At 45.7% G+C, this 25,000-nt stretch overlaps 1 protein-coding gene across 1 annotated transcript in view; it reads right to left on the bottom strand.

The window, feature by feature from the left end:
- Positions 1-25,000, bottom strand: part of adkb (adenosine kinase b) — a gene marked incomplete in the record, with an annotated part of 122,434 nt that overhangs the window by 56,871 nt on the left and 40,563 nt on the right. The window contains 2 exon segments of the mRNA XM_076298082.1: positions 12,735-12,843; positions 22,027-22,199. Coding sequence (XP_076154197.1) covers positions 12,735-12,843; positions 22,027-22,199 — 282 coding nt within the window.

Genomic DNA, 25,000 nt, shown 5'->3' with positions numbered 1-25,000 from the left:
CAGCACGCTCATGGGATCCAGGGAGCGAGGGAGATACTTCCTGAAAAAAACGTACTTGCAGACACAACAAATATGACCTTCTGATCTTTGACCTATGACCTGCACCAGTTTTTGTTTGTAAAAACACAATAATATATTGGATTTGACAGAGAAGAAAGTTTAAGCTTTGAGCATTCCTGTGTACTTCCTCTTTTTCTTCCTTCTTCCTCCTCTTTCTCTCTCTCTCTCTGTGTGCAAGTAACACAGCTCTCTTGGCAGCGTTATCAGACTGAACATTGAGAATGACAGCCTGATGTCTTTTCAGCCACCAGCAACCTTGATCCAGCTATATCCCCCTCTCTCTCTCTCTCTCTCTCTCTCTCTCTCTCTCTCTCTCTCTCTCTCTCTCTCTCTCTCCCTCTCTCGAATGTGATGTGAATATTCATGGCTGGGATCTGAGGCGAAGTGGATGGCAGCCAAGAGGAGTGAAAAACTTGCTCGCTCGAGTCTGCAGAAGCAGATAAACGTGCCAATTTCAAAGTCTCAGGCCTCTGCAGCCGGCTCGGAATTATCCTAAAGGTAGGAAAAACAACCGCGGCAGCCGCAACGGCTACAGCAGCAACAACAACAACAACAACAACAACGGCGACGACGAGGCAAATCACTGAACCTTGCTGGATAGAGTGGGGGAGGAAACTAAAACACAAAAACAACGGCCGGCAAACGAGCGAGGGGCCAAACGTGAAAATAGTTTTTCCCCACGGAAGACTAAAAGTCCGACTCGAGGTCTCCTGCCACAGTGAACGCAGCGGCCCGTAATCAATAGCACGTTCAATATAACGGAAAATGTACTACATGGATTTGATCTAAGGTCTTGGCTTTGATGGATAAGTGAAAACAGAAGACACCATGGTGCTGTAGGTTCATCATTTCACCCCCACCCCCCAAACCCCCCCCCCCCTCCCTGCTTGCTGCGAGGGATGCTTGCCCTTCTTGTGCGAGTGAGTCAGCTTACATCTTCTGACAACTGCGAGCCGAGGGCTTTGTCAAAAGCGGTCGCATTTATTGTTTTGATTGGTCCCCCCTTGTTATGTTCGAGCACAAAATGCTTTCAAATGTGATTGCGCCACAGCGTCTGAAGCCCAGGCACGCACACACGCACAAATACAAACACAAACGGAAACACACACACACACATACACACACAAACATCCCAAAAAACAAGAAAGACGGGAAAAAAAGTGAAAAGAAAGAAAGAGGTAGAAAGGCGGAGAATGAGAAGGAAAAGATGTAGCGTCTGCTTTTATTTACTGAGGACAATTGCTTGGCACATCACACACACACACACACAAACACCATATACTCAATCCACCACCCTCCCCCTTTCTTGCACACACGCAGCTGTGGCAGTGACAGCACTCAGCCGTGCCATTGGCCGATGACGGCGCTAAAGCCATGTTGTGCCAACCGAGAGAGAGAGAGAGAGAGAGAGAGAGAGAGAGAGAGAGAGAGTGAGAGAGAGAAAGAGGGAAAGAGAGAGGGAGAGAGAGAGGGAAAGAGAGGGAGAGAGAGAGAGGGGGGGAGAGAGAAGGAGAGAGAGAGAGGGGGAGAGAGAGAGGGAGAGAGAGAGAGAGAGGGAGAGACAGATGGAGGGAGGGAAAGAGAGAGAGACAGAGATGGTTAGAGTGTGAGAGACAGCGAAAGTGACAGAGTCAGAAAGAGAGAAGGAGAGAGACAGAAGGGAGGAGGCAGGGCGGGAGACAGACCTATGGCTTGTGCCAAAACTCATCGGCATGGCGCTGGAGGACTCGGTGGCATGGATACTGGAGACTGGCACGGCTGTCTGCCACCGCTCCTCTGCTTCGCGCTGCCCTCTGGGCCCGGGCACGCGGGTAAGCGGGCAAACGGGCACACCGGACCCCAGGCGTGGAGCCGCTGCAAAGGCGGCGGCGGCGGCGGCGGAGGTACAGCCCTGCCCACTCCCACGCCAGCGCTAGTGCCAGCCAGATCAGACCTGCCAAATGTGTGCACGCTAACAATGCAACACATGAAAAATAAATCACAGCCAGCTTGTTAGCAACAGAGTCCAGTAAGAGAGAGCGAGAGATGGAGAGAGAGAGAGAGAGAGAGAGTGAGAGAGATGGGGGGAGTGGAGGTGGGGTGAGGGAGGCGGGAGAGGGGGTGAGATGGATTTAGAATGGGGAGGGGTGGGGGGTGCCAGAGAGAGAGAGAGAGAGAGAGAGAGAGAGAGAGAGAGACAGAGAGAGAGAGAGAGAGAGAGAGAGAGAGAGAGAGAGAGAGAGAGAGAGAGAGTTAAGAGATTTAATATGCTGCTGAAATGGTGACACTTGCCAGGGACCCCAGAGCGGTAGAGCAGAGAGCTACAGATGCACTGGTAATTTCCCGGCATCTCCCCCTCACACACTCTCACTCTCACACACACACACACACGCACACACACACACACACACACACACAAACCCAAAAACCTCTCTCTCACCCCCTTGCCCTCAAACACACACACTCTCTGTCACCAACGAAATTCTTCTCTCACTCACACACACTCTGTTTACGCAATGTCGCCTACATTGCTTACACATCCGAGTACAACCAACGTTTGAAAATAAATCTATAAACACTTACCGCTACAAATGCAAACACTGCAATATTTATGGAAACCCACTTGAAATATGCAAACCCGGGTACACACATACATACATATACTGTACATGCACACACACACACACAGGCACACACTTCAAAAACATATTTGTAAAAGCCTTTTTGAGGGTTATATTACCAAGACTCCACAGTTTGATTTTCACTGTTTTCATGTAAAAGTAATTAGTTTCTTTTGCGAACAGGGAATGAAAATAAGAAAATGTAAAAAAATATAAAAAAAAAAAAAACGGAATGGGAGAAAAATGGTGGACCAGAGTGGATGTTTTCAACTGCTGAGGCAGTTCTCGAGAAAAGGCCCGCTGCCAAGATGACATGAAAAATGGAAAACGCAAGCACTAATTATGAACTCCAAACAAATTACTGTGACATGAAAGCGCAGACAGCGAGTGAGAGAGGGAGAGAGAGAGATGGAGAGAGAGAGAAAGAGCGAGGGAGGGAGGGCAGGGGGTTCAAAGACATCTAAGGAGTGTCCAGCATCTGGCTCCCAGAGACAAGTCACCCTTAGCATGTTGTTATGAGGACCGTTTCAGGAACTGTCCATTAGAGAGCGAGAGCGAGAAACAGAGAGAGATAGACAGAGAGAGAGAGAGAGAGAGAGAGAAAGAAAAAAAGAAGTCTCTCTTTCTTCTGTGCTTCAGACCTGCAGTGTTAAATGAGGTGAGTAAAAGAATAGAGGAAGAGAGGGGAGAGAGGGAGAGAGAGAGAGAGAGAGAGAGAGAGAGAGAGAGAGAGAGAGAGAGAGATAGAGAGAGAGAGAAGGGGCAAATAAGATAGTGAGAGAATAAGAGCGAAAATCTGACTGCAAAAGAAAGAAGAAGAAAAAAAACAAAAGATTGTTTTTTCTTCCACTGAGGTAACGTGGGTGTAAATGGGAGAAGTGCTACAATGCTGCGCTATGCTAATGTGGACTTCTTGCTGGAAGACTGCCAACGTCGAAAGAGAAATCTCCCCTCCAGCCAATTACTCAAGATACAATGGATTAAAGCAATTATTTCTGGTTGTACTGTTGCTCAAACAGGGGAGGCTTTGACCTTAGGTTTCAAAATAGAACTACCGCTTGAAAGAAAAAAGTTTTTTTTTTTTTTTTTAAAAGGGAACAGAGTATATGCTCATACACCGACAGCAGAGCACTAACAATGCAACATAACATATCTTAGCTATCTATTTTAAGGGCACACTTCCCCAAAACACACATCATGCGACATCATCATGGGTTAGCAAACTAGTGCACTTTGAACGGCACATCTGCCTGTGCTAAAAGCAGCTATTACAGGTGCTCTCTGTATGGGCAGGAGGAGGAGGAGACAGCGGTGGTGGTGGTGGTGGTGACGGTGGCGGCTTGCTTATCATCGCCGTTTTGCCGCCTGCATTAAAAAAAAAGGCCACTCTCCTGATAGCAGCTCGTTAAAGCTCAATTAAGCCCTCGTTAAATGTCCTCTAATGAAAAAGCTGCCACCCAGCTGGCTGGGCCCACAACCCACCCCACTAACCCCCCCTATTCTCAAGGCCGGTTAACAAAAAAGAGAAACGTAGAGAAAAAGGGGGTGGAGACCAAGGCGTCTTCGCCCCCCTCTCCACTATCACTTGATTGCGTGGACCGACAGCAGTTAATTGGAGGGAGGGCAGAGATAGTGAGAGGAAAAAAGGAGAGAGAAGTAGAGAGAGAGAGAGAGTTAGTGGGGAGAGAGAGAGAGAGTTAGTGGGGAGAGAGATAGTGGAGAGATAGTGGAGAGAGAGAGAGAGAGAGAGAGAGAGAGAGAGAGAGAGAGAGAGAGAGAGATAGTGGGGGGGGGGGAGCCAAAGAAAAACCAATAAATAAGATTCAGTAAGCATGTAATTGAACAATTATAGATTCATTTTCATCAGCGGGTGCGGGCAATTATAGATGAGGCTGTGATTAAGGAGGATCGGTAAATGACTGTTACACACAAAAGGTTTGTAGTGTCGGGTTAATAAAGAGGACAGACATCATTCTACTAGACATTGCCTCGAGTGAACTACAGAAACAGAGAGTGTATGTGTGTGTGTGTGTGTGTGTGTGTGTGAGACAATTACATAGTGTGTTTGAGAGAATGGGACTAGGTGAGAATGGGGGTGGGGGGGGGGGTGAGGAAAGGTAAAAAAGAGAGTGAATGAGAGGGATGGATAAGGACCGGAAAAGAGGAAGACAGTGTGTGTGACAGAATGCAGAAAGTGCGAGAGAGAGACAATATGTGTGTGTGAGAGAGTATAAGTGTGTGTGTGTGTGTGTGTGTGTGTGTGTGAGTGAGTGTGTGAGAGAGTGAGTGTATGAGAGAGGAGAGAGAGAGAGAAAGTGTGTGAGATAGAGTGTGTGTGTGTGTGTGTGTGTGTGTGTGAGAGTGTGTGAGAGAGGAGAGAGATATGGAGAGGATGTGTGTGTAAGTGAGTGTGTGTGTGTGAGTGAGTGTGTGAGAGAGAGGAGAGAGAGAGAGGATGTGTAATTTATGGAGTAGGCAGCCGGGGTGATTGAGGAGATTTGGCAGGGTGCATCCTTTGTCCCTACAACAAATCCCCCAAAATTTGCTGGAAATAACACAGGGTTGCCTCGCACGTCGTCCATCACGGCGCAAAGGGGAGAGGAGAGGCGAGAGCAAAGAGAAAAGGCGGCACAGAGCTATCTTAATCCCCCGAGGACGGCTTCTAATCAAGATGAAATGCATTTACAGATCTATTTAATAAGGCTTGCCAGAAGTCAAACTTGGCATGTAGATGCGGGGGGGGGGATTAAATTTCATCCGCAACCAACACTGTAAGCGATCGCCTGCAGACCGAGAGGAGAGCTGCCAGTTTTCCTCTCTCTCTCTCTCTCTCTCTCTCTCTCTCTCTCACTCTGGCGCGCTCCCCCTCTCTCTCCCTCACTCTGTCTCTCTCTCTTCTTCACTCATTCTCTCTTGCTCTCTCTATCTTCCTCTCTCCTGCTATGCTTATGGGGAGGGACAGACAGCAACAGTGCAGTGTGCAAAAGACAGTGGCGCGGGAGCAGAGGAGAAAGAGAGAGAAAAAGACCATCACAAGGGAAAGGGAGGGAGGGAGGGAAACAGAGAGGTGAGGACAGGAAAAGAGACCAAGAGAGAGAGAGAGAGAGAGAGAGGGAGAACAGAGCAGGAGCGGATGAGAGAGCAGGAGAGAGAGCTAAAGGAGAACAGGACAGAAGAGTGTGTGTGTGTGTGTGTGTGTGTGTGTGTGTGTGTGTGAGTGAGTGAGTGTGTGTGAGTGAGAGAGAGAGAGAGAGAGGAGAGGAGAGGAGAGGAGAGGTTGGGCCCGGACGGCCGGCTCAAGGTCGCGGTGAGGACAGCGCTGGCTCTCCCTCCCCTGTGGGCAGCCGGAGCGAAGCGGAGCGGACACGCGGGCAGGGCGGCGGGCATCGGAACTCGTGCTGCAGTCACCTTTGTGCTGCTCAACCGCCAGGCGACCGCGGCACACGTCAGGTGGCATCGGCGGGATGCAACACCCATATCCACATGATCTCTTTACGGGCACTGCAGGGACACAGCTGCTTGTGTGTGTGTGTGTGTGTGTGTGGTTGTGTCTCAAGGCTTGCGAATACTATACATGCATAACAGGCAGGCTACACTAAGCACATACAGTACCTAAAGTGTTTTGTACGCGGAGCATATGCTACCACAATTAGCTTCCACTATAATCAATGGAACTGGCTACATCCGACAAATACTACCAGTCTTCTGAAACAATTTTTATGCTCAGCAGAACCCTTTAATTGCACACACGGTGTTGGCTGGCTTTTATGTATGCACGTTGCGGTGTTCCGTTGTGTGTGTTTGCGTATGTGCGTAACATTACCGGTCAGCAGATTTTTTGTCATACATTTGGCCCCCAGTTAACAGGAAGGACCAATCATGAGGAGGACTCAACACGTCAACATGACCAACGAGAGCCCACCTGAGCACTGTACTACTGTGCTGTGCGTCACGCATCACACGGGCAACCCAACACATAGTCACACAAGCCCGCACTCGGATTACACGCGTTCCACATGTCAGGGGGAAAAAAAAACAAAAACGCACTGGCACTTCAAAGGCCTGTTTACCGCATATGTTTCAGTACACGTGTGTGTGTGTGTGTGTGGGTGTGTGAGCGAGCGAGGAAATGTGCGCAAAGACACCAGTGGCAGCGGCAGCAGCAGCACTAGCAGCAGAGAGAGCACATGTGTGTGTGGTCATATGGGGAATGAAGGAGAGAGGAGGAGGAGGAGGAGGAGGAGGAGGAGAGGAGGAGGAGGAGAGAGGAGGGAGGCTAAGTGGGCCACCGTACAAACACCACCTCGGCCAATTAAAGCTCTCTCAGCTGCGCCACCTTTGTGCCTTCCCCCCTTACAGGCGAGAGAGGGAGAAGGAGAGGGAGGGAGAAGGAGAGAGAGGGAGAAGGAGAGAGAGGGAGAAGGAGAGGGAAGGAGAAGGAGAGAGAGGGAGAAGGAGAGGGAAGGAGAAGGAGAGAGAGGGAGAAGGAGAGGGAAGGAGAAGGAGAGAGAGGGAGAAGGAGAGAGAGGGAGAAGGAGAGGAGAAGAAGACGAGCAAGAGGAGGGAGGAGGTGTGGGGGGGGGGGTGGCCAGAAAAAAAAAAAATCTTTTTAAATAAAACGATGTGAAAAACACACAAAAAAACACCCCTGTTAAATGCATGACATTGTGTCAAAAAAAGCATTTTACACTCTTTTGCTGTCCTCCAACACTCCTAGCCATCCCTCCTCATCTCTCTCTCTGTACCCCCCCCGATCTCCTCTGCCCCCTCCCTTTCACCCTCCCCATCTTGTTACCGCTCTCTCAGTGACGATTTGCCTAAGGACCCCGATTTCCTAGCAACAGCCTGCCACCAAACATTTGGCTGGGGTTCAGGGGCGTCTTTGTGAAAAATGGCCCTGCTGTTTCCTGCTCTCTCTCTCTCTCTCTTTCTCTCTCACTCTCTCTCTCCCTCCCTCTGCTCGTCTGCTCATCTTCTTGCAGCCCGGGTGCTGCAACTGTGGAGCCGCGCCATTGGCCGTGCCAAGCCCCAATCATCCCACTCTGGGCCAATCAGGGCACAGGACAGGGAGGCAGACGGTCTACGGTGCAGGGGCTTGTGCCAAAAAGCATCCATGTCCCTCTTTAGCTCTTGTGCTCTCACACACACACACACACACAGAATGGGAGAGCGCAAACACACACACACACAGGCAAATCAACATACAGACGCACACACATGCAAGCATGCTCCTGAACACACACACACACACACACACACACACACACACACAGACTGGAAGAGCGCGCGCGCACGCACACACACACACACACACACACACACACACACACACACACACACACACACACACACACACACACACACACAAACAAGGCACATCAACATACACCCACACACACATATAAAAGCATGCATCTAATACACATACACACCCACGCATTCACACAGGCTCCCTATAAACTAACGTCCCTATAAACACAATGCAACAAAAAAGAACAGTTTGCCAAACATCCTCCCCTGTCATACAATGGCTTCCCAGACTGGCTGCAGGCTTACACAGACATGAACACACAGAAGCCTGGGCCATTGCCAGGGGCCAGTAAAGCCTGGCCAGCTTGGTTTATTATGCTTGAGAATGCGAGGATTTTCCTTTTCTTTTTAAATGAAGAGGGGCAAATAGAAGGATGCATTGTGGGATGCCGAGCCGGTGGCCAGCTGCCAAAAAGGCGTCGCTGTCATTTTAACACGGCCGTGACGCTTTCTCTCCCGCTTTCTCTCCCTCGTTCCCTTTCTCTCCCACTCTCCCTAGCTTGGGAAAGATGGGAACGTGGGAAAGCGCCGTCCCGGATTCGGGCGCGGACGCGAGTTGCTTACTGATGCGGAGCCCCGGCGTCTAACCCCGCTACCCGCCACTCAGACAGCAAGCCTGGCAAACTTGTACCTCCCCCCAAAAACACACACACACACACACACACACACACACACACACACACACACACACACACACACACCACACACACACACACAAACACAAACACAAACACAACCTTGCTGCTGCCAAACACGACTCACAAAAAATTTCCCACTCGATGGGAAGCAACAGGGACTTCATCGAGCACAGAAAAGCGTGTGACCCCGAAACCTTCTCTTTGGGCCTTGGGAGACTGGCTGTCGCTCCTTCCGCAAAAAGTGTGCGACATTTCTTCACACAAGGCCACTTCCAGAGGCTCACAAGCGCCACAGACGGACTCACCTGACACTATGGGCCTGACCACAGCTGTAGCCCAAGCACCAGTAATGCTATAAAGTGTGAAGCTAAAGACCCTTGTTGGGGGCTGCCCTCTGTGGCTTACCTCGCGGATAAACGAAAGAAGAGAAAAGGAGGATGAAGAGAAATACAAAAGAGAAGAGGATGTGAGGTAGAGTGAGGGTGAGGGTTACGGGGGCCCGGAAACGAACATGTAGTACGAGTGGGTGAGGAGGACAAAAGGTCCACTTTGGAGACTTTGGTCACCCTCCCTCCCTCCCTCACCCCGATCACCAGGACCATCCTCTTCAGCTCCTTTTCCATTTGACCCAATAAAAACACCTGAGTGGTAATCCACTTACACACCTCCAGCTCACCTGTTGCGCTTTGTGAAGGGCTGCACACACACACACACACACACACACACGGCCAAATCCTCAAGTTGCATTGCCAATCAAAACTTGAAGGTTTGCGTCTGCTGTCTGAAGTCCTGGCAGGGGTTCAGCAAATAACGGGTGAACACAAAAATCTCAATAAACCTTGGAATGTGTGGCTGCCATAACCCCCCCCCCCCCACCCCACCCCACCCACACGTACGTACACACACACACACACACAATCCATTCCCATGGCGTGAAAATGATAGAAGGACATATTTCTGGGAGTGATTCCTACTTCAAAGTGCTGGGGAAATTATTTTTCAGACGCCGGAGTGACATGAGCAACGCTATTATGCAACAAAGAGTCTCAAGGAGTATCCAGGAATGTGTGGTAGGGGCTGGTGGGGGGGCGTTATGTAAGAGCGAGAGAGAAAGAGACAGATAGATAGACAGAGAGAGAGAGAAAGAGAGAGAGGGAGAAAGAAGAAAAAAGAACCAGTGGCTGAGTTGTTGACAGGGAATTAACTAGCTTGCTTGGGGACGGAAGCGGTGGGTGGGGTGGGAACTGGGGGGTGGGAGAGCACTGGGCTTCTTGCATGTCTTCACAACCAACGCCCACCATACCCCCCCCCCCACCCCCCAACCCCCGCGGCGTGGCACGGAAGGGTACAGCCTGACGTCACAAACACCCTCTCTCTCTCTCTCTCTCTCTCTTTCTCTCCCTCCCTCCCTCTCCCTCCGTCCCTCCGCCTCCCCTTAGCACATGACTCACTCACATGATGTCAGTGTGAACCTAATGAGGCCGTGTGTGACTTAGACGTGGCAGTGCACATGGCAGAGTGTCTCCTGTCAGTCAATCCATATTTACATGTAACTGGTCCTACATTAACTACATTATCTATTTCATCTATGAAAATATGATGTCAAGCGTGGGCAGCTGAATTCCCCATAGTGTACCTGCTAACCTTTGTGTCGATCATCGGAAACTTGAGCTGTGGAGGATTCCCTAGCGAGCTTTCCTTACATGTGGTGAATTCACAGTGTCATTTTACAGAAAATTATGTGCTAAGATTTATGAAATTTGTAACCAAAACACAGTGTGAAACAATAAACGTACATTATTTAGTTGTTTAGCAAGTTTTTGAGGGCTTGGTGGTCACATTATGCAAAGCTAATGAAGAACATCTGCGAGAGAAACCACTTTACCCCGACAATTATATAATAACTGTATTTATTTATGCGTTGCACATTTGGGACTGCGCTTTTTTATTCCATTTCATATTTTCCAGACTATTAAACAGGGAGATGCCAGCGAGCTTGGGAGTGTGCTAATGTGTGTGTGTTTAAACGGCTCTTGCTTAACGAGCTGGTAATTGACCACACCCCTCATTGGTGATCAAAGACAGGTGGGCTTTTGAGGCCATGAAGCCAGAAAACATCACAGAGTTTGTTATATTAGACTTCATAATCAGTTCAATATACACACACACGTCTCTCACCACTCTACTGTAATAGAGAAGGTGCTGTGTGTGTGTGTGTGTGTGTGTGTGTGTGTCTGGTGGCGTTTTTTATTTTTTAAATTGACACCATTTCAATTCAGTAACAATTACTTCACAGGTTTACATCACATTATTAAAGATCAGTTTTGAGAGGGAAAAAAAGTGAGATAATTGTGTAACTGACAGTTAACTTCTGAGACTAAATGAAGACAGATAAAAAAAAATTAGGATGAATAGAAAGAGTACAGAGAGAACAAAAATGAAGGAGGGAAAGAAAACAATACAGGATGAAAATAAAGTAAGACAGCAGTCAAAAGACAGACAGACGGACAGGCAGAAGCGAGGAACAGATGAGATAAAGAAACAAAAAAATTAGGGATGGACCCAGGCTTGGAATTTCACCATTTTAGGGGCAAGGCCACTTGGCCTTCAGTTGGGCATATTTGGTGGGGGGCACAAAGGCCACATGTCAGGGCACCAAGGCCAAAGTTAACTATACAGTAGTATGCTATAAAAATGATCAAAGTTGTATTCACTGCAGTAGACCTGTATCACTGTATGAAACATTACAAAAACATTAAACATGACATATAACATATAACTGTAAATCATCTGATCATCTAACATTTTCAGATATCTAGGCTATATTTAACATTTATTTTATATTTGGCCTGTTATGAAATCATGTATTGAACAATTTAAGCACAGCTCAGCTTTAAGAAACTCAAATAGCCTAGATGCATGCTTAGCATTTTGTGATCATTAAGGCTACTTTCACAAACTCTTATAGTCAGCTGTCCTCTGATTTACCGATATCTAGGCGACATTTGTAATATTTATTTTGTATTTGGCCCGTTATGAAATAATGTGGAACAATTTAAACACAGTGTAAAACTTAAATCCCAAATTTGGAGACATCCATGTATGTTGAAATTTACTGCAAATTCAAAACGGGATTAGTTTGGAACGGCTAACTTTACAGGGGACCGCTTTACACCTTTCTGTTCGGTAAGGTCTGCTGTTTATTCTGATATATGGTTTGTCATATGTTAAACGAAGGGTTCGTGAAGTATTCCACCGAGATGAATGGGTAGGGAGATGGACGCAAAACCTTCAGTAGAATTTATGATTAAATTGAATGATATTATTTACTTTTCTCGCGAACCGTTCACCACAGCAATTAGCGGCTAACATCGTTTAAAAGCTGAGAAAAAGCTCTTTCATGTGATACTTGTGATGTCTGTGTGATGAGTAGGCTACTTCGCGAGTGGTTCAACTGAGAAGAATGGGTTAATTTGGACACACTTTCTTTCTTGCGCTGTCACTTTCTCCACTGCGTAATTTGCGCTGTGAATGCTAAGATTATTTTGACAGGCCATAGGCTAAATATATATCGCTATTAGTAGGACGCAAATCAGAATATTTAAAGAAGGGGGCACCAAGGCCACCGTGGCCTGTAAACCTCCGATTTTCAAAGGGGCGTCACGGCCAACGCAAGGGGCTACGACGCCATGGCCGTCGTGGCCGCTGTGAAATTCCTACCCTGGATGGACCAATATATATATATATATATATATATATATATATATATATATATATATATATATATATTTATATATATATTGGTCCATATTTCTGTTTCCACTCTACTAAAGGGTAAATTATCAAGAAAAACTAAGTAAACAAACAAAAAATATATATCAGTATCGGCATCAGTTATCGTCCCAACTGTTATTTTATTGGTATCAATCGGTATCAGTATCACAAAAAATATAAATCAGTATCAATATTGGCCCAAAATGTCACAATCGGTGAATCCCTAGAAGAAAGACGGACGTTTTTGAGAGAGGGACGGAATATAGCACTCATGGCGACGTAGAAGAAGGACAGACAGAGAAACAAAAAAGAAAGGCAATCGTTTGAGAGAAGGAAGAAATACAGCACTCACTGCAATGTAGAAGACACGGGCCTTCTCCACCAGGCCCCAGTTGGAGTCTAGATCCAGGTGCTTCTCTTTGCTGTAGCAGTTCGCCGCGGCCAGATTAGCAACCAGGGACCTGTCGAGACAGACTCCATTCATCATCCCCGCGCTTATCATCCATCTTCATTTCTTCCACACCCCTCTACCTCCACCACCCCACAAAAACACCTTCAAAAACATTTATCAGCTCTTCCTTTGTTATTTAATAGCCATGTTGAGTCAGGCCCAAGGATATTTCGGAGCCAGGAATCAAAACGCGAAGTGGACGCTGTATTTTACTTTACTCGCGACATGGGGGGGAAAAAGAAGTTGGATGCTTGAGCAATGGCGAGCCGTGAAATGGCCCACGATGTGGTTTCCTGAAGAGACATCTGCAGAGTTTATGTGGAAAAATGTGCTCCAATAGAGACAAATAGATACACACACACACACACACACACACACACACACACACACACACACACACACACACACACACACACACACACACACACACACACACACACACACACACACACACACACACACACACACACACACACACACACACACACACACACACACACACACACACACACACACACACACACACACACACACACACACAGACACCACTGCATTATCAAGGTTAGTGCCCTTGTGAGCAGTCAAATGCTGACAAGATAGCTAGAACATTTAGTTGTATTTCCATGCTTCTACAAAAGGCTTGTCTGTCCGTGTCCTCATTGTCCAGGGCCAAATCATTTCCCTCAGGGGTCATGAACCTCTGTCTCCTCTGAAGAAACAGATGAGAAGCCTGTCTGGGCTTTCCTGGCTCAGGAAGAGCTCACCTGGGGCAAAATGCAGGCTGGCTGGGATGAAGGGGAAGGCTCAGGTCTGGAAAATGTCGAGTTGTGTTTTGAACAGTGCCATGAGGTTAAAGTGTAACTCCGGAGTAAAATCAACCTAGGGTCTATGATCTTGCAGCGCTGCGCATATCTTGCTGAATCTGTTCAGCACGATCTGTTCAGCGAGGATTCAATCGAACGCGGCTGCTGATTTTACAACACTAGACCAGGAAGCCATGGGATTTTCTTCCTAAGAAACAGGTCTTGTTATAACCTCTCTGTACACTTTCAAAGTTTACAATACTTAGGTTTGTATATATTTGTATATATTTGTATTCTATAGAAACCCTCACCACACTACTACAGAAGTGTAATTATATTTTGAGCATTGTTAGTGGTCTAAAATAGCGACGTGGCACCTTGCCCAGTTAGCATCACTATAAGCTCATTCAGTGATAATGCAAATAAACAGTCTTGCTCAAAACGCCACCAATTAACGTAATTTTGCTCTCAGTCAAAAGTTTGAAGTTGTTAACTACCGTAAATAGACCCTAGGTTGTTTTTACTTGAGAGTTACACTTTAAGATGCAAATAAACTGTGTGTGTGTGTTTGTGTGTGCTATTTGTCAAGAACAGTGACAATCCCGCCACGCCCTACTCCATCTATTTAATCCCATCCATCCATCCCCTACTCCATCTATTTAATCCCATCCATCCATCCATCCATCCATCCATCCATTTCTAAAGATGTGAGAATCTCAAATTACCAAGAACACATTAAAATATCATACATATATCTTCCTATATTTACAAAAAGATTTCTATTACAAAACATTCCTCTTAGCGCAAACAATCAGCCCATTTGATAGAACTAGCATCAATTAAGCGTGCTAGCTCTGGGAGGCTAACCACATTCATACACAAAAGCCAGGTGTTCAGAGAGGCCCTCGTGACAGCGAAACACACGGCGTTTTCAAGGAATAAACCAGCCGAGTACTAAAACTTCCATTCTCTGTCTTAATTACACATGACAGAAACAACTGTGGATGAGTTGCGGATGAATAATGAATATGGAAAATAGGCCAGAAACAGAAAAAAAAAAAAAACACAACAGAAAAAGAGGATATAAACCCGGGAGCTATCCAAAAGAATGCCATGGTATTAATTAGCGCTCAATGCCTTTAAAGTCTTAGAAGTAATAACTGTGGAGGATCCTTTGAGCGGGGGCCTGAGGGCTGGGCTGGTCTGTGTGTGTGTGTGTGTGTGTGTGTGTGTGTGTGTGTGTGTGTGTGTGTATTTTTTTTGGGGGGGGGCATAGCTGACTGCTTGTCTGCTGAACAGCTGAAAGGAATACAAGCCAATTCCTCGTGCCCAGGCTGAGGGCTGGTGACCTTTCCACATGTCAGAGCCGACATCAAACAGGTCCTCAGAGACAGAGAGAGAGGGAGGGAAGGAAGAGGGAGGAAGACAGGGAGAGAGAAAGGAGGAGAGAGGCTGAGATTGAGAGGGAATAAGAGAGAGAGAGAGAGAGAGGAAAAGACAGTGGGATAGAAAAAGAGATGGAAAGAGATTGGAGAGAAAGAGACTGGGAGAGAAAGAGAGAGGGAGAGAGAGAGAGAGAGAGACAGAGAGAGAGAGAGAAAGAAAATGAGACAAGGGCCGAGATCCTGACAAGTCGGTATGGCGACCAATGACTGACATGCTCAGTAGCTGCTGATGAAGGTCAAGTGTATGAAAGGGGTCTCATTTTCTTTCACTCGGAGAGTGTCTGTGTGCACACGCTTGTGTGTGTGTGTGTGTGTGTGTGTGTGTGTGTGTGTGTGTGTGTGTGTGTGTGTGTGTGTGTGTGTGTGTGTGTGTCTGTATGTATGTGTGTGTAGGTTTCTGTGTGGAAGAGGTGTATTGATCTGCAAATGGCCGCTCAGCATGATGGGAGGCATGAACGGCACATTAAGAGATGAGAGCCGACCTCTGCAATGACAGGGGGCTGTCAGGAGACACGGACGGACCCTCAGGGCTGTGTGTGTGTGTGTGTGTGTGTGTGTGTGTGTGTGTGTGTGTGTGTGTGTGTATGTGTATGTGTGTATATGAGTGTGTGTGTGTGTGTGTGTGTGTGTGTGTGTGTGTGTATGTGTGTATATGAGTGTGTGTGTGTGTGTGTGTGTGTGTGTGTGTGTGTGTGTGTATATATGTGTGTGTGTGTGTGTGTGTATATGTGTGTGTGTGTGTGTGTGTGTGTATATGTGTGTGTGTGTATGTGTGTGTATATGAGTGTGTGTGTGTGTGTGTGTGTGTGTGTGTGTGTGTACATGTATGTGCTTGTCTAAGACTGACCCCCAAAGCCTTAGCCCTCTCGAACACCAAGGCTATGAAGTGAAAGAGCAAACTCATTTAGAGCAAACACACACACCTGGTCACCGTGACCTGCCCTCTCCCCTCCCCTCTTCTCTCCTCACTCTGACTGACGGGTCTCACCATGTAACGACTTGCTCTCTCAAAAGAGCTCGCCACTTCATTTTTACCAGCTCCCCTCCTTCTAAAGCCCAGACACAATCCGCAGTCTGCACATTCTCTCTGAAAAAAGCACTTTCAAATTCCTGGCCGCGTACACTCACATCTTGCTACAGCGGAGGCTGAGCAATGTTCCCGAGTGTTAAAACCCAACCAAAACACAACAGCACAGCCGCCACAAGAGCAGCAGTAGCAGTGGTAGCATTAGAGGCTTGGATACATAAACACCTCTTATCATCTTCTGCCTTATTAAATCTAGTGTGCCCTAATCAACATGATTAGAGCAAAGACCGGCCCACATCCATTTATTCACCCCCCTCTCTCTTTCTCTCTCTCCCCCTCTCTCTCTCTCTCTTACATTCATTTATCCCCCCGCCCTCTCTCTCTCTTTCTCCTCCCTCACATTCCCCCTCTCTCTCCCTCTCTCCCTCCTATTCCCTCTCTCTCTCCCTCCCTCCTATTCCCTCTCTCCCTCCCTCCCTCTCTCTCTTTCTCCTCCCTCACATTCCCTCTCTCTCTCTCTCATGTCTGCGTCTGTAAACACAGTGCGGTGCAGGAGGGTAAACACAGTGAGTTGTTGTGCACGCGCTAATGATGGCTGTGAGGTACGCTCACAGGACTGAAGATGCTGGCTCAGGTGTCTGGAGGCGGCCCAACTATAAAAAAATTGGCACACGAACTTTTAAACTGCACACTCCACCCCCCCTAACACACACACACACACACACACACACACATAAACACACACACACCACCAGCTTCCCCTGTCGACACCCACTAGCTCAACCGTGCCCCTGTCCTTGCATGTCCTACCCTGTTTTTGGCTCAGTTGAGGCCAGAGAGAGAGAGAGAGAGAGAGAGAGAGAGAGAGAGAGAGAGAGAGAGAGAGAGAGAGAGAGAGAGGGAGAGAAGAAGTTGAGAAAAGGAGGTAGAGGGTGAGGTCGGGGGGTTTTGTACTAAAATGAAATGCAGGCATGCAAAAAAGTATCAGAGGAGGGAGAATGAGAAATGAGGCAGGTGAACTGGGCAAAGATTCAGAGTCTATTCACAGGTCAGTACAAAACTTAGAAATCTAAAATCACATTAGAAAGGGCATAAATTGGTAAAGGCGTCTGACAAATCCCATAACCATAACCAAAACCATAGACATTACATACCTTGTGCTGCCACCATGGCACACAAATCGTATTGTAACATCAACATGACCGATTACCATTGTTATACAGGAGTGTACTGTAGTAGCCTGGAAAATCTAGACCCTGATAAATCTAGAAAGATTAAGGGTCTGGCAAAGAACAATGTAATGGCCCAACTCGAGGGGCGGCAACAAGCATGCATTTAAAAAATCTTACTGCACGCAATTGGATAACACTAGACCACGTTTACTCTGAATGATTTCGGACTTCGACGCAATGGGATAACACTACGACCAATGTGTACTGTCCTCCAACGTTGCAGCGCTGTCTTCATCAGTTTAGCTGGTTCCCCGGAATGTTGGGGTAAAAGTAACGTGCATCATCGCTCTTTGCCAGAGTGTCTCGCAGAGACAATTCCATTGTGCTCTCGCGAGAACTCTGGATTTCCAGGGTAGGAGTGTAGAGGAGTGGGGTGGTATGTGTGCTGTGCATGCAAAAGCAAAACATGGTAAAAAAAAAAGTAATGGCTGCAATCACACAGTATAAATGCTCATAACCCCCAAGGAAGTGGTGGTGAACTGTGTGTTTTTTTTTTTTTTTAAGTTGGAGGTTTTAAAAAGATGAAACCCAAAGACCTCTGTAAATGCTAACAAAACTTATTATTTGACAAAGATCAAGCAAAAATGCAAATTAAGTAGCCCCCCACAGGGTTGTGATTACGACAGCTGTGAATTAATATTGTCGGCAAATTAGAAAATAATATTTAGCCTGTTCAGCAGATTTTTTTTTTTCATTTTACAGACTGAACCGGCAGTGTCTAAAGAGCATGAACCCTTTTCACAACTGTGGGGCTCGTTCAAAACAAAGGCTACCACATAAACAAAAACTGACTAAGAGAATGAGTGGGAGTGCTGGTTTCTACTAGTGTCGTCATCCTAATGCACTTGTTGCACTAATGACTTCTCTAATTGCCAAACAAATAGTCATGTTAGACTTTGGCATAATAATGCAACATGCTCTCATCTCAGGAAGACAATTCTGGTGCTAACTAAGTACTATGGAGAAGTAATTATAAATGCCTGTCTTAGGCACCTGTGTTGTCCATGCTATCTGTGTTAATGCTGGTATAAGGAGACAATAAGTATATGTGTGAACATGTATAATTCTTTATTCTTTTCTTTTATTTATTCAAGAATAATTAGCAATCTATTGTTTTCCCAAGTTCTTGCCTCATCCACCTGGTCTCGTAAATGTCAGATGTTAGAAAACAGTTCAAATCTCTACAAGATGAACATATGCTGTATAATTGGCCATAGCAAGCTCTGGTACTGTGACATGTGTTGCATCATGCCTATTCAAATAAAGTGTTGGATAAAAGAAAATTACTGTCAACCCACTTGAGTGAGGACCAGAGACGCCTCAGCAATCCACAAGGTCACAGCATAACAACATCTTCTAAAAGCTTGTATGAGTGGCTATGGTGTTTGCAGTATGTGTGTGTGTGTTTGTTTGTTTGTTTGTATGTGGTCGAGCATAAGTTTTTATGTGTATAAGTGAGTGTGTGTGTGTGTGTGTGTGTGTGTGTGTGGGTGTGTGGGTGTGTGGGTGTGTCGAAGTGAATCTGTCCTCGGGAAATCAGTGGTCCTCTGAAATAGCACCCCTGGGCTGTGTCACAAATAGGCTCACTTGTCCTCTCAGTAGGGTTCCACTGTGGACGGGGCCGTGTTCCATCTGCTGATAAACGAGTGAGAGCCTCTGAAGGGACAAACGAGGCTTTAAGGACCACAAGTGCTCTTCGCTGCTGTACTGAAGCTGTCAAACCACCCCCATTTCTCTCCCCCTCTAATGAGCGGCCAATTAAAACTCATACATCTGTTCAAATGAATAGGTAGATGCAGGTAGATAGCAAAGATTCTAGAACAGAGCTCTAGAATCTTTGGTGGGTGGTGTATGGGAGGACAGGATGGCAAGCAGGTCGGAAACGGTAAAATCCTTAGAAGCGTTTCACAAAAAAATATGGCAAATGCATCAGAAGGCTACATCACCAAATCCTGCACATGTTTGAGTGTGCATCTGTGTGTATCTCTCAGTGTGTGTGTGTGTGTGTGTGTGGCACGCATGGGGATGTGTGTGAGTGGCATGCCCTGACCCGTGCCATGTTATTGTGCCTGCTGTGCTTTGACATGTGTGAGTACGTAGTGTGACTGTGAGCACGTAGCACTGTGTGTGTGTGTGTGTGTGTGTGTGTGTGTGTGTGTGTGTGTGTGTGTGTGTGTGTGTGTGTGTGTGTGTGTATGCGAGTATGTGTGTGTTCGTCTGACTGACACAGGTCCTAACCCACATAAGACCCTGAGTGACTGAGCATACAGGACTTTGTGTATATTGACTGTGTCTATGTGTATGTGTGTACGTGTGTGCGTGTGTGTGCGTATGCGCGCGCGTGTGTGTGTGTGTGTGTGTGTGTGTGTATGCACGCGTGTGTGTACGTGTGTGTGTGTGTGTGGGTCCAGACCAGTTCCTCCTGTGCGTGTGTGTGCTTGCCCATAGAAACGTGTTTTCTTTCATGCAAGATGTTTATCAAAAGATGTTTGTGTTCCTTCACGTCTATATTTGTGTGTGGTACCTAAATTTGCAGTTCTATGCATCCACAATAGCATGTCTCTATGTAAGTGGAGGTAAGTGGCTGACCAGATGGGTGACCTGTTGACCTTGTAGTAATCCTTGCAATGTGCATCCTTGCGTATTGTGTGTGTGTATGTATTGGTCCGTTCGTCTGTGTGTGTGTGTGTGTGTGTGTGTGTGTGTGTGTGTGTATTCTGACTAGTATTGAAATAAGATGCTCTTTTTATTTGTATATGGATGTTTGATTTACCCCTTAGCTACTAAAATATCAGCCACAGTATTGTGACAATTTGTCGGAAGTGTGGGCTGCAGACTAATCAGTCTTGTGTTTGGATGTTTGGGCATGTGAGTGAACTTGTTTTATGTGGGTTGCACCTGGGTGGGTTAACAAAACAAAACAAAATATAATAAATTATACTATCATTTTTCTGGTGTAGGGATAAAAGGGGTGTCGGTCATGGCACCTCCCAGAAATGCGTTTGTACAGGTTGGGATGTCTATGCTCGAGTAGACTGCTTCAGCAAAGTAATGCTTGCAGACTTTTACTTCATTTGTTTACGGTCCTACCCTTTGACATTGTAGCCTGCTGAAATCTGAACTGCTCCCTCACAGTGAATGAAAAAGACGGTTGAATCTCTTCAAAAATATGCTTCTCTGTCTTGCTAATCACTTGCAATTAAGCTTACATTAGAGTGCTCAGTCAGCTGAGTTTCCCGTCGAGCACTCCTATTTGCATAAAGAGCGCTAATAGGCTGCAGGTACAATAAGCAAGTTTTGGAAATTGCAGAAAATGACAGATACTGCATTATAGCGCTTTATGTCATATCATTCATATCTTAAGTAAACAAGTGTGTGTGTGTGTGTGTGTGTGTGTGTGTGGGGGGGGGGGGGCATACCAATTGGTTCCAGGAATGTAACGTGTACTGTGGCATCCTCACTGTGTAGAGTGCAACACGTTTCCACTAATGTCTGGATTTGGAGCGTGTGTGTGTGCTTGTGTATGTGTATGTGTATGTGTATGTGTATGTGTATGTGTATGTGTATGTGTATGTGTATGTGTATGTGTATGTGTATGTGTATGTGTATGTGTATGTGTATGTGTATGTGTACAGTATGTGTATGTGTGTGCGTATGAGTGTATGTGTATGTATGTATGTATGTATGTATGTATGTATGTATGTGTGTATGTGTGTATGTATGTGTGCTAGGGCTGTCACTTTTGTTCGATTTTTGAGACATAAGTGTTCATTGAATCGATTTTTCATGTCTAAAGACGATTCCATTTTCAACGCCAAATATAGGCCAATCCACAAACAACTAACAGGCATTAGGACGAACGTAAAGAGGGCGCTTGTAGACGCAAGCCAGCAATATTTCTGCTGATTTATTGGCGTGAAGTTACGTGCACATTGACAGGAGTGCAATATTCTCGAAAAACAATAAGCCGAGTGGACTGCCATTACATCAGTGACAAACATTACTGCAGGCTTCAACGTAGCTGTGTCTGTGTTTACGATTAGAAATGTCAAACAAATTTCGCCTACGTAGAACACGATTGCACAGTTTGCATAGCCTACCGCTTTGTTCTTCTCCATAGTTTGATATACAAAAAATCCAAAGTACTTCCACATCGAACTCCTCAAGTTATTAGCGCCTATCACTCGTCTCTCTCATGTCGCACAGGACAGGTTGATCGCGTTGTCCTCCATTTTTTGGCAAAACACGAGCAGTGATTGAAACGGCTGTTTCCGGTGCGTAAAATTGGTGGGAATTTTCTTTTTAGCTTTCGCAATGCTTAGCCTACTGCACTTCGGAATTCTTTTATATTCTTATATCCTTGTTTGTGAATTTTGTTACATCTATCCTTTTTATTTGTTTAATTCATTTAAAATTAATAGTGTACATACTTATTTGGATAAAATCGATTCCCTATTTTAGTTTTCGAAACTTGTGTTGTTTGGTCCAATCGATTGTGCAATGGATTTTCGAACGTAAAGTGATAGCCCTAATGTGTGCACGTGTATGTGTATGTGTGCCTATGTATGGGTGTATGTGTGTATGTGTATGTGTGTATGTGTATGTGTATGTGTATGTGTATGTGTATGTGTATGTGTATGTGTATGTGTATGTGTATGTGCCCGTGTACACACACTGACTCCTGACCTGTTCTCTCCTGTGATGCAGGCAGCACATGTGCCGGTGGGCTCCTGGCTCTGCTCGTAGTACTGCGCGTCCACGTGGGCCTCCGCGGCCTTCTGCTTGAGGATCTCACCGAAGCGGTCCGTGCCGATGCAGCCAAAGAACGTGGCCACTTTGTGGGGCTCCTGGATCATCCACTGCGCAGAGAGAGAGAGAGAGAGAGAGGGGGGAGGGGGGGTTCCATCAGCTACAATAATACAAGAAATGCCTGATCAACTTCAGAGATTATTAGAGAGAGAGAGAGAGAGAGAGAGAGAGAGAGAGAGAGAGAGAGAGAGAAAGAGTGATCGACAGATCCACTGACTGTAGTCTCAAGTCCATGTTTTAGACACTTCAGTTTTTATTTCAGTTTTCCAGGATAGCATTGTACCTCAGCACAGTAGTCAGTACATCTCTTTTATGGCACAGACCACTGACCTGTCAATTGCTCACCTAAACATACAATTGAACATTGAACGAAGCCCTAGTGTATGAATGAAATCTCCCTCTCCATTCATCACATACTAATATATTACAATTCTTCTGTATGGATTTGTGGTTCTGTCTTGAATTGTTTATGGACTAATACAGACATGTCAAAGTCAAGGCCCCTCTACGGCCCCCGGGATGATATGTGATTAGTATTAGAACCGGCCCGCAGGCCACAGCCGCCGGCTGCTGTTTTGCACGCACCAATACTCCATTCCCCACAATGCAACGGTAGCCCGCAAACTCACTGCGGCGCCGCAAGTGGGCCTTGGCTTCATTATTCATCAGTATTCAGTCAGGGCAGATGTCAACTTTCAGCTACCCCCCTCCCCAGTGTTGTGCCTGAAATCGTTCATATTTTGAGCGAACGTGAACTGAACGTACTGTATTACTGCCTGATGAACGTTACTGTGAACTCGTTCATTCTGGTGTCTGTGAACGGCACGCTCTTTCAGTTTAACTTCGTTGAATAGGGTGACAGATTTCTACAGAGCCTTCCACGCGAATGGTCTGCAGAGTGAAATTATTCCCGGGCCATCGTCTGATAATTTGCTGCGCAATTGATCAAGGAGCCGGGGACAGAAAAAGAAAACAAACATTTCTGCAATTAGTAGGAAATACTTGTTAGTTTGGTGTCATCAAACATAGAGGCATAGAATTAAGTCGTGGTATGAGCGTTTATTCAATGCATGCGTGCACGTTGGTAGCAAAGCTTCAACCTATTGGAAGGCTATTTAATTATGAAACGACATTTAATAGAACGAAGTGGATTTATGCAACTTCCATAAAAAACAGAGCACAGACTATATAAAACACTGTTTGGCATTAAGTATTAAAGTCAGCCAAAAGCTATTAATTAGTCTTAGTTAAAGATAGTTAAAGATCTCCAGATCAGTGATTTACGCATGATCTGATCCGCCATTTACCGTTCACAAAAGCTGGTATTGTGTTTCCTGAATCCTTACATTCAGGCATTCAAATTAAATGTAATTAAATAGCATATAAATATTCTATCAGTGTATGATGCTTGCATGAGGGAAACATCCCAAAACAACGGCACCCATAACTGCTGTTGTTTTGAGAAGTATTTCTCATGCAAGCATCATGCAACAATGCAAAAACAATGAAACTATTGTAGGCCTAATTATATTTTACATTAGTAAAGCAGTAGCCTACTCTGATGTGCATGTTTTCACAAACTTCTGTGAACAATCTTAGCACTTTAAACATTGACTGTTTTGAAGTGCATGTATAGCAATATAGTATAAAAATAATAATAATTGTGATATCATTATGATAATTTGATGGGGGGGTGGGAGGAGGGGGTGGGTTCATGTAGGTGGGCCCTATGACCCCAAAGTATGCCTTGACTGGGCCTCAGGTCAAAGAAGTTTGAGAAAGGATGATGTAGACGACAAAGCAGCAAGGAGGCATCATATGATCATTTAAACAAGTTTTATGACAAGGTCGGTGAGGATGGGAAAAATCATACATTTCTGTGCAAACTTTGCCCGCACTTCAGTCAGTCATTATTCATTTAATCATTAAATAAAATACAGTAGGCCTACACGTCTTGGTACAATAGGTTACGTTCAGTCATTTTAATATGTTTTAATAAACATTGAACCAGTCCGGCCCTCGGCTTGTAGCAAATTTGTGTTTTTGGCCCTCTAATGTATTTGACTTTGACATCCCTGGACTAATACCATTCAAATGAATCAAGCAACCGACCAACAAACCAAATACTAGACCCAACCCACGTAGCAACATCAGGATATCAACATCAGCAACCCTTGTACAATCACAAAAACACCCATACAAAAGAAAATACATAACACGCATCGTACTGTATGTCCAACAGCCAAAGGTGAAACGCATATCTTCTATCGACTTAATGTGCACAATCGATGTTTAGAGTAACATCATGAGATGAGTCGATCTTCGCTATCCTAAGAGATATTGAGACGCTTAAGCACCGCAAGCTACCTCCTGAACTGAGATGTCAATGGGAGTACTGGGGGGTCAATGTAACCACACAACACTAAAGCACACAATGATGCGGCTACTTAAGCCTGCCATCTCAAGGGCAAGCAGGACACATTCAGGCAGTTCCACCGCTAATTATAGCACTCATCGGACTAGAACTGACACCGGACTGTATTAAAAAACAGCACTCACTGATGCACTCGTTCTTATTGTACTCTACCTTTAAATTGTTCTAGGAATCGTTGGGAGAGTTGTTGTCTACCATGTTGTAAGTTGCTTTGGTTAAAAATGTGTCAGCCAAATGTAATGTAATGTAATAGCAGACCCAAGGCCACAGACTCGAAGGCTGCAGAGCACAGAAAACTACTTAAAAATAAAAGCCTCGTTGGCGTGTACTTCTACGTTTCAATAGGATAATGGGATCTGCTGAATGAGAGACGGGGAGAGTGATAAGAGATTTTTTTTTGATCCCAAGGGAAATTTA

The sequence above is a fragment of the Alosa pseudoharengus genome, unplaced genomic scaffold (assembly GCF_046254945.1).
Source record: "Alosa pseudoharengus isolate Yale_2024_CS ecotype anadromous, Long Island Sound unplaced genomic scaffold, YU_APseudo_1.1 YU_APseudo_1.1_scf_21, whole genome shotgun sequence".
In the NCBI taxonomy this organism is placed as follows: domain Eukaryota; kingdom Metazoa; phylum Chordata; class Actinopteri; order Clupeiformes; family Clupeidae; genus Alosa; species Alosa pseudoharengus.
Note: the sequence above shows the minus strand (reverse complement) of the source record. Positions and strands in the feature narration are given on the sequence as shown.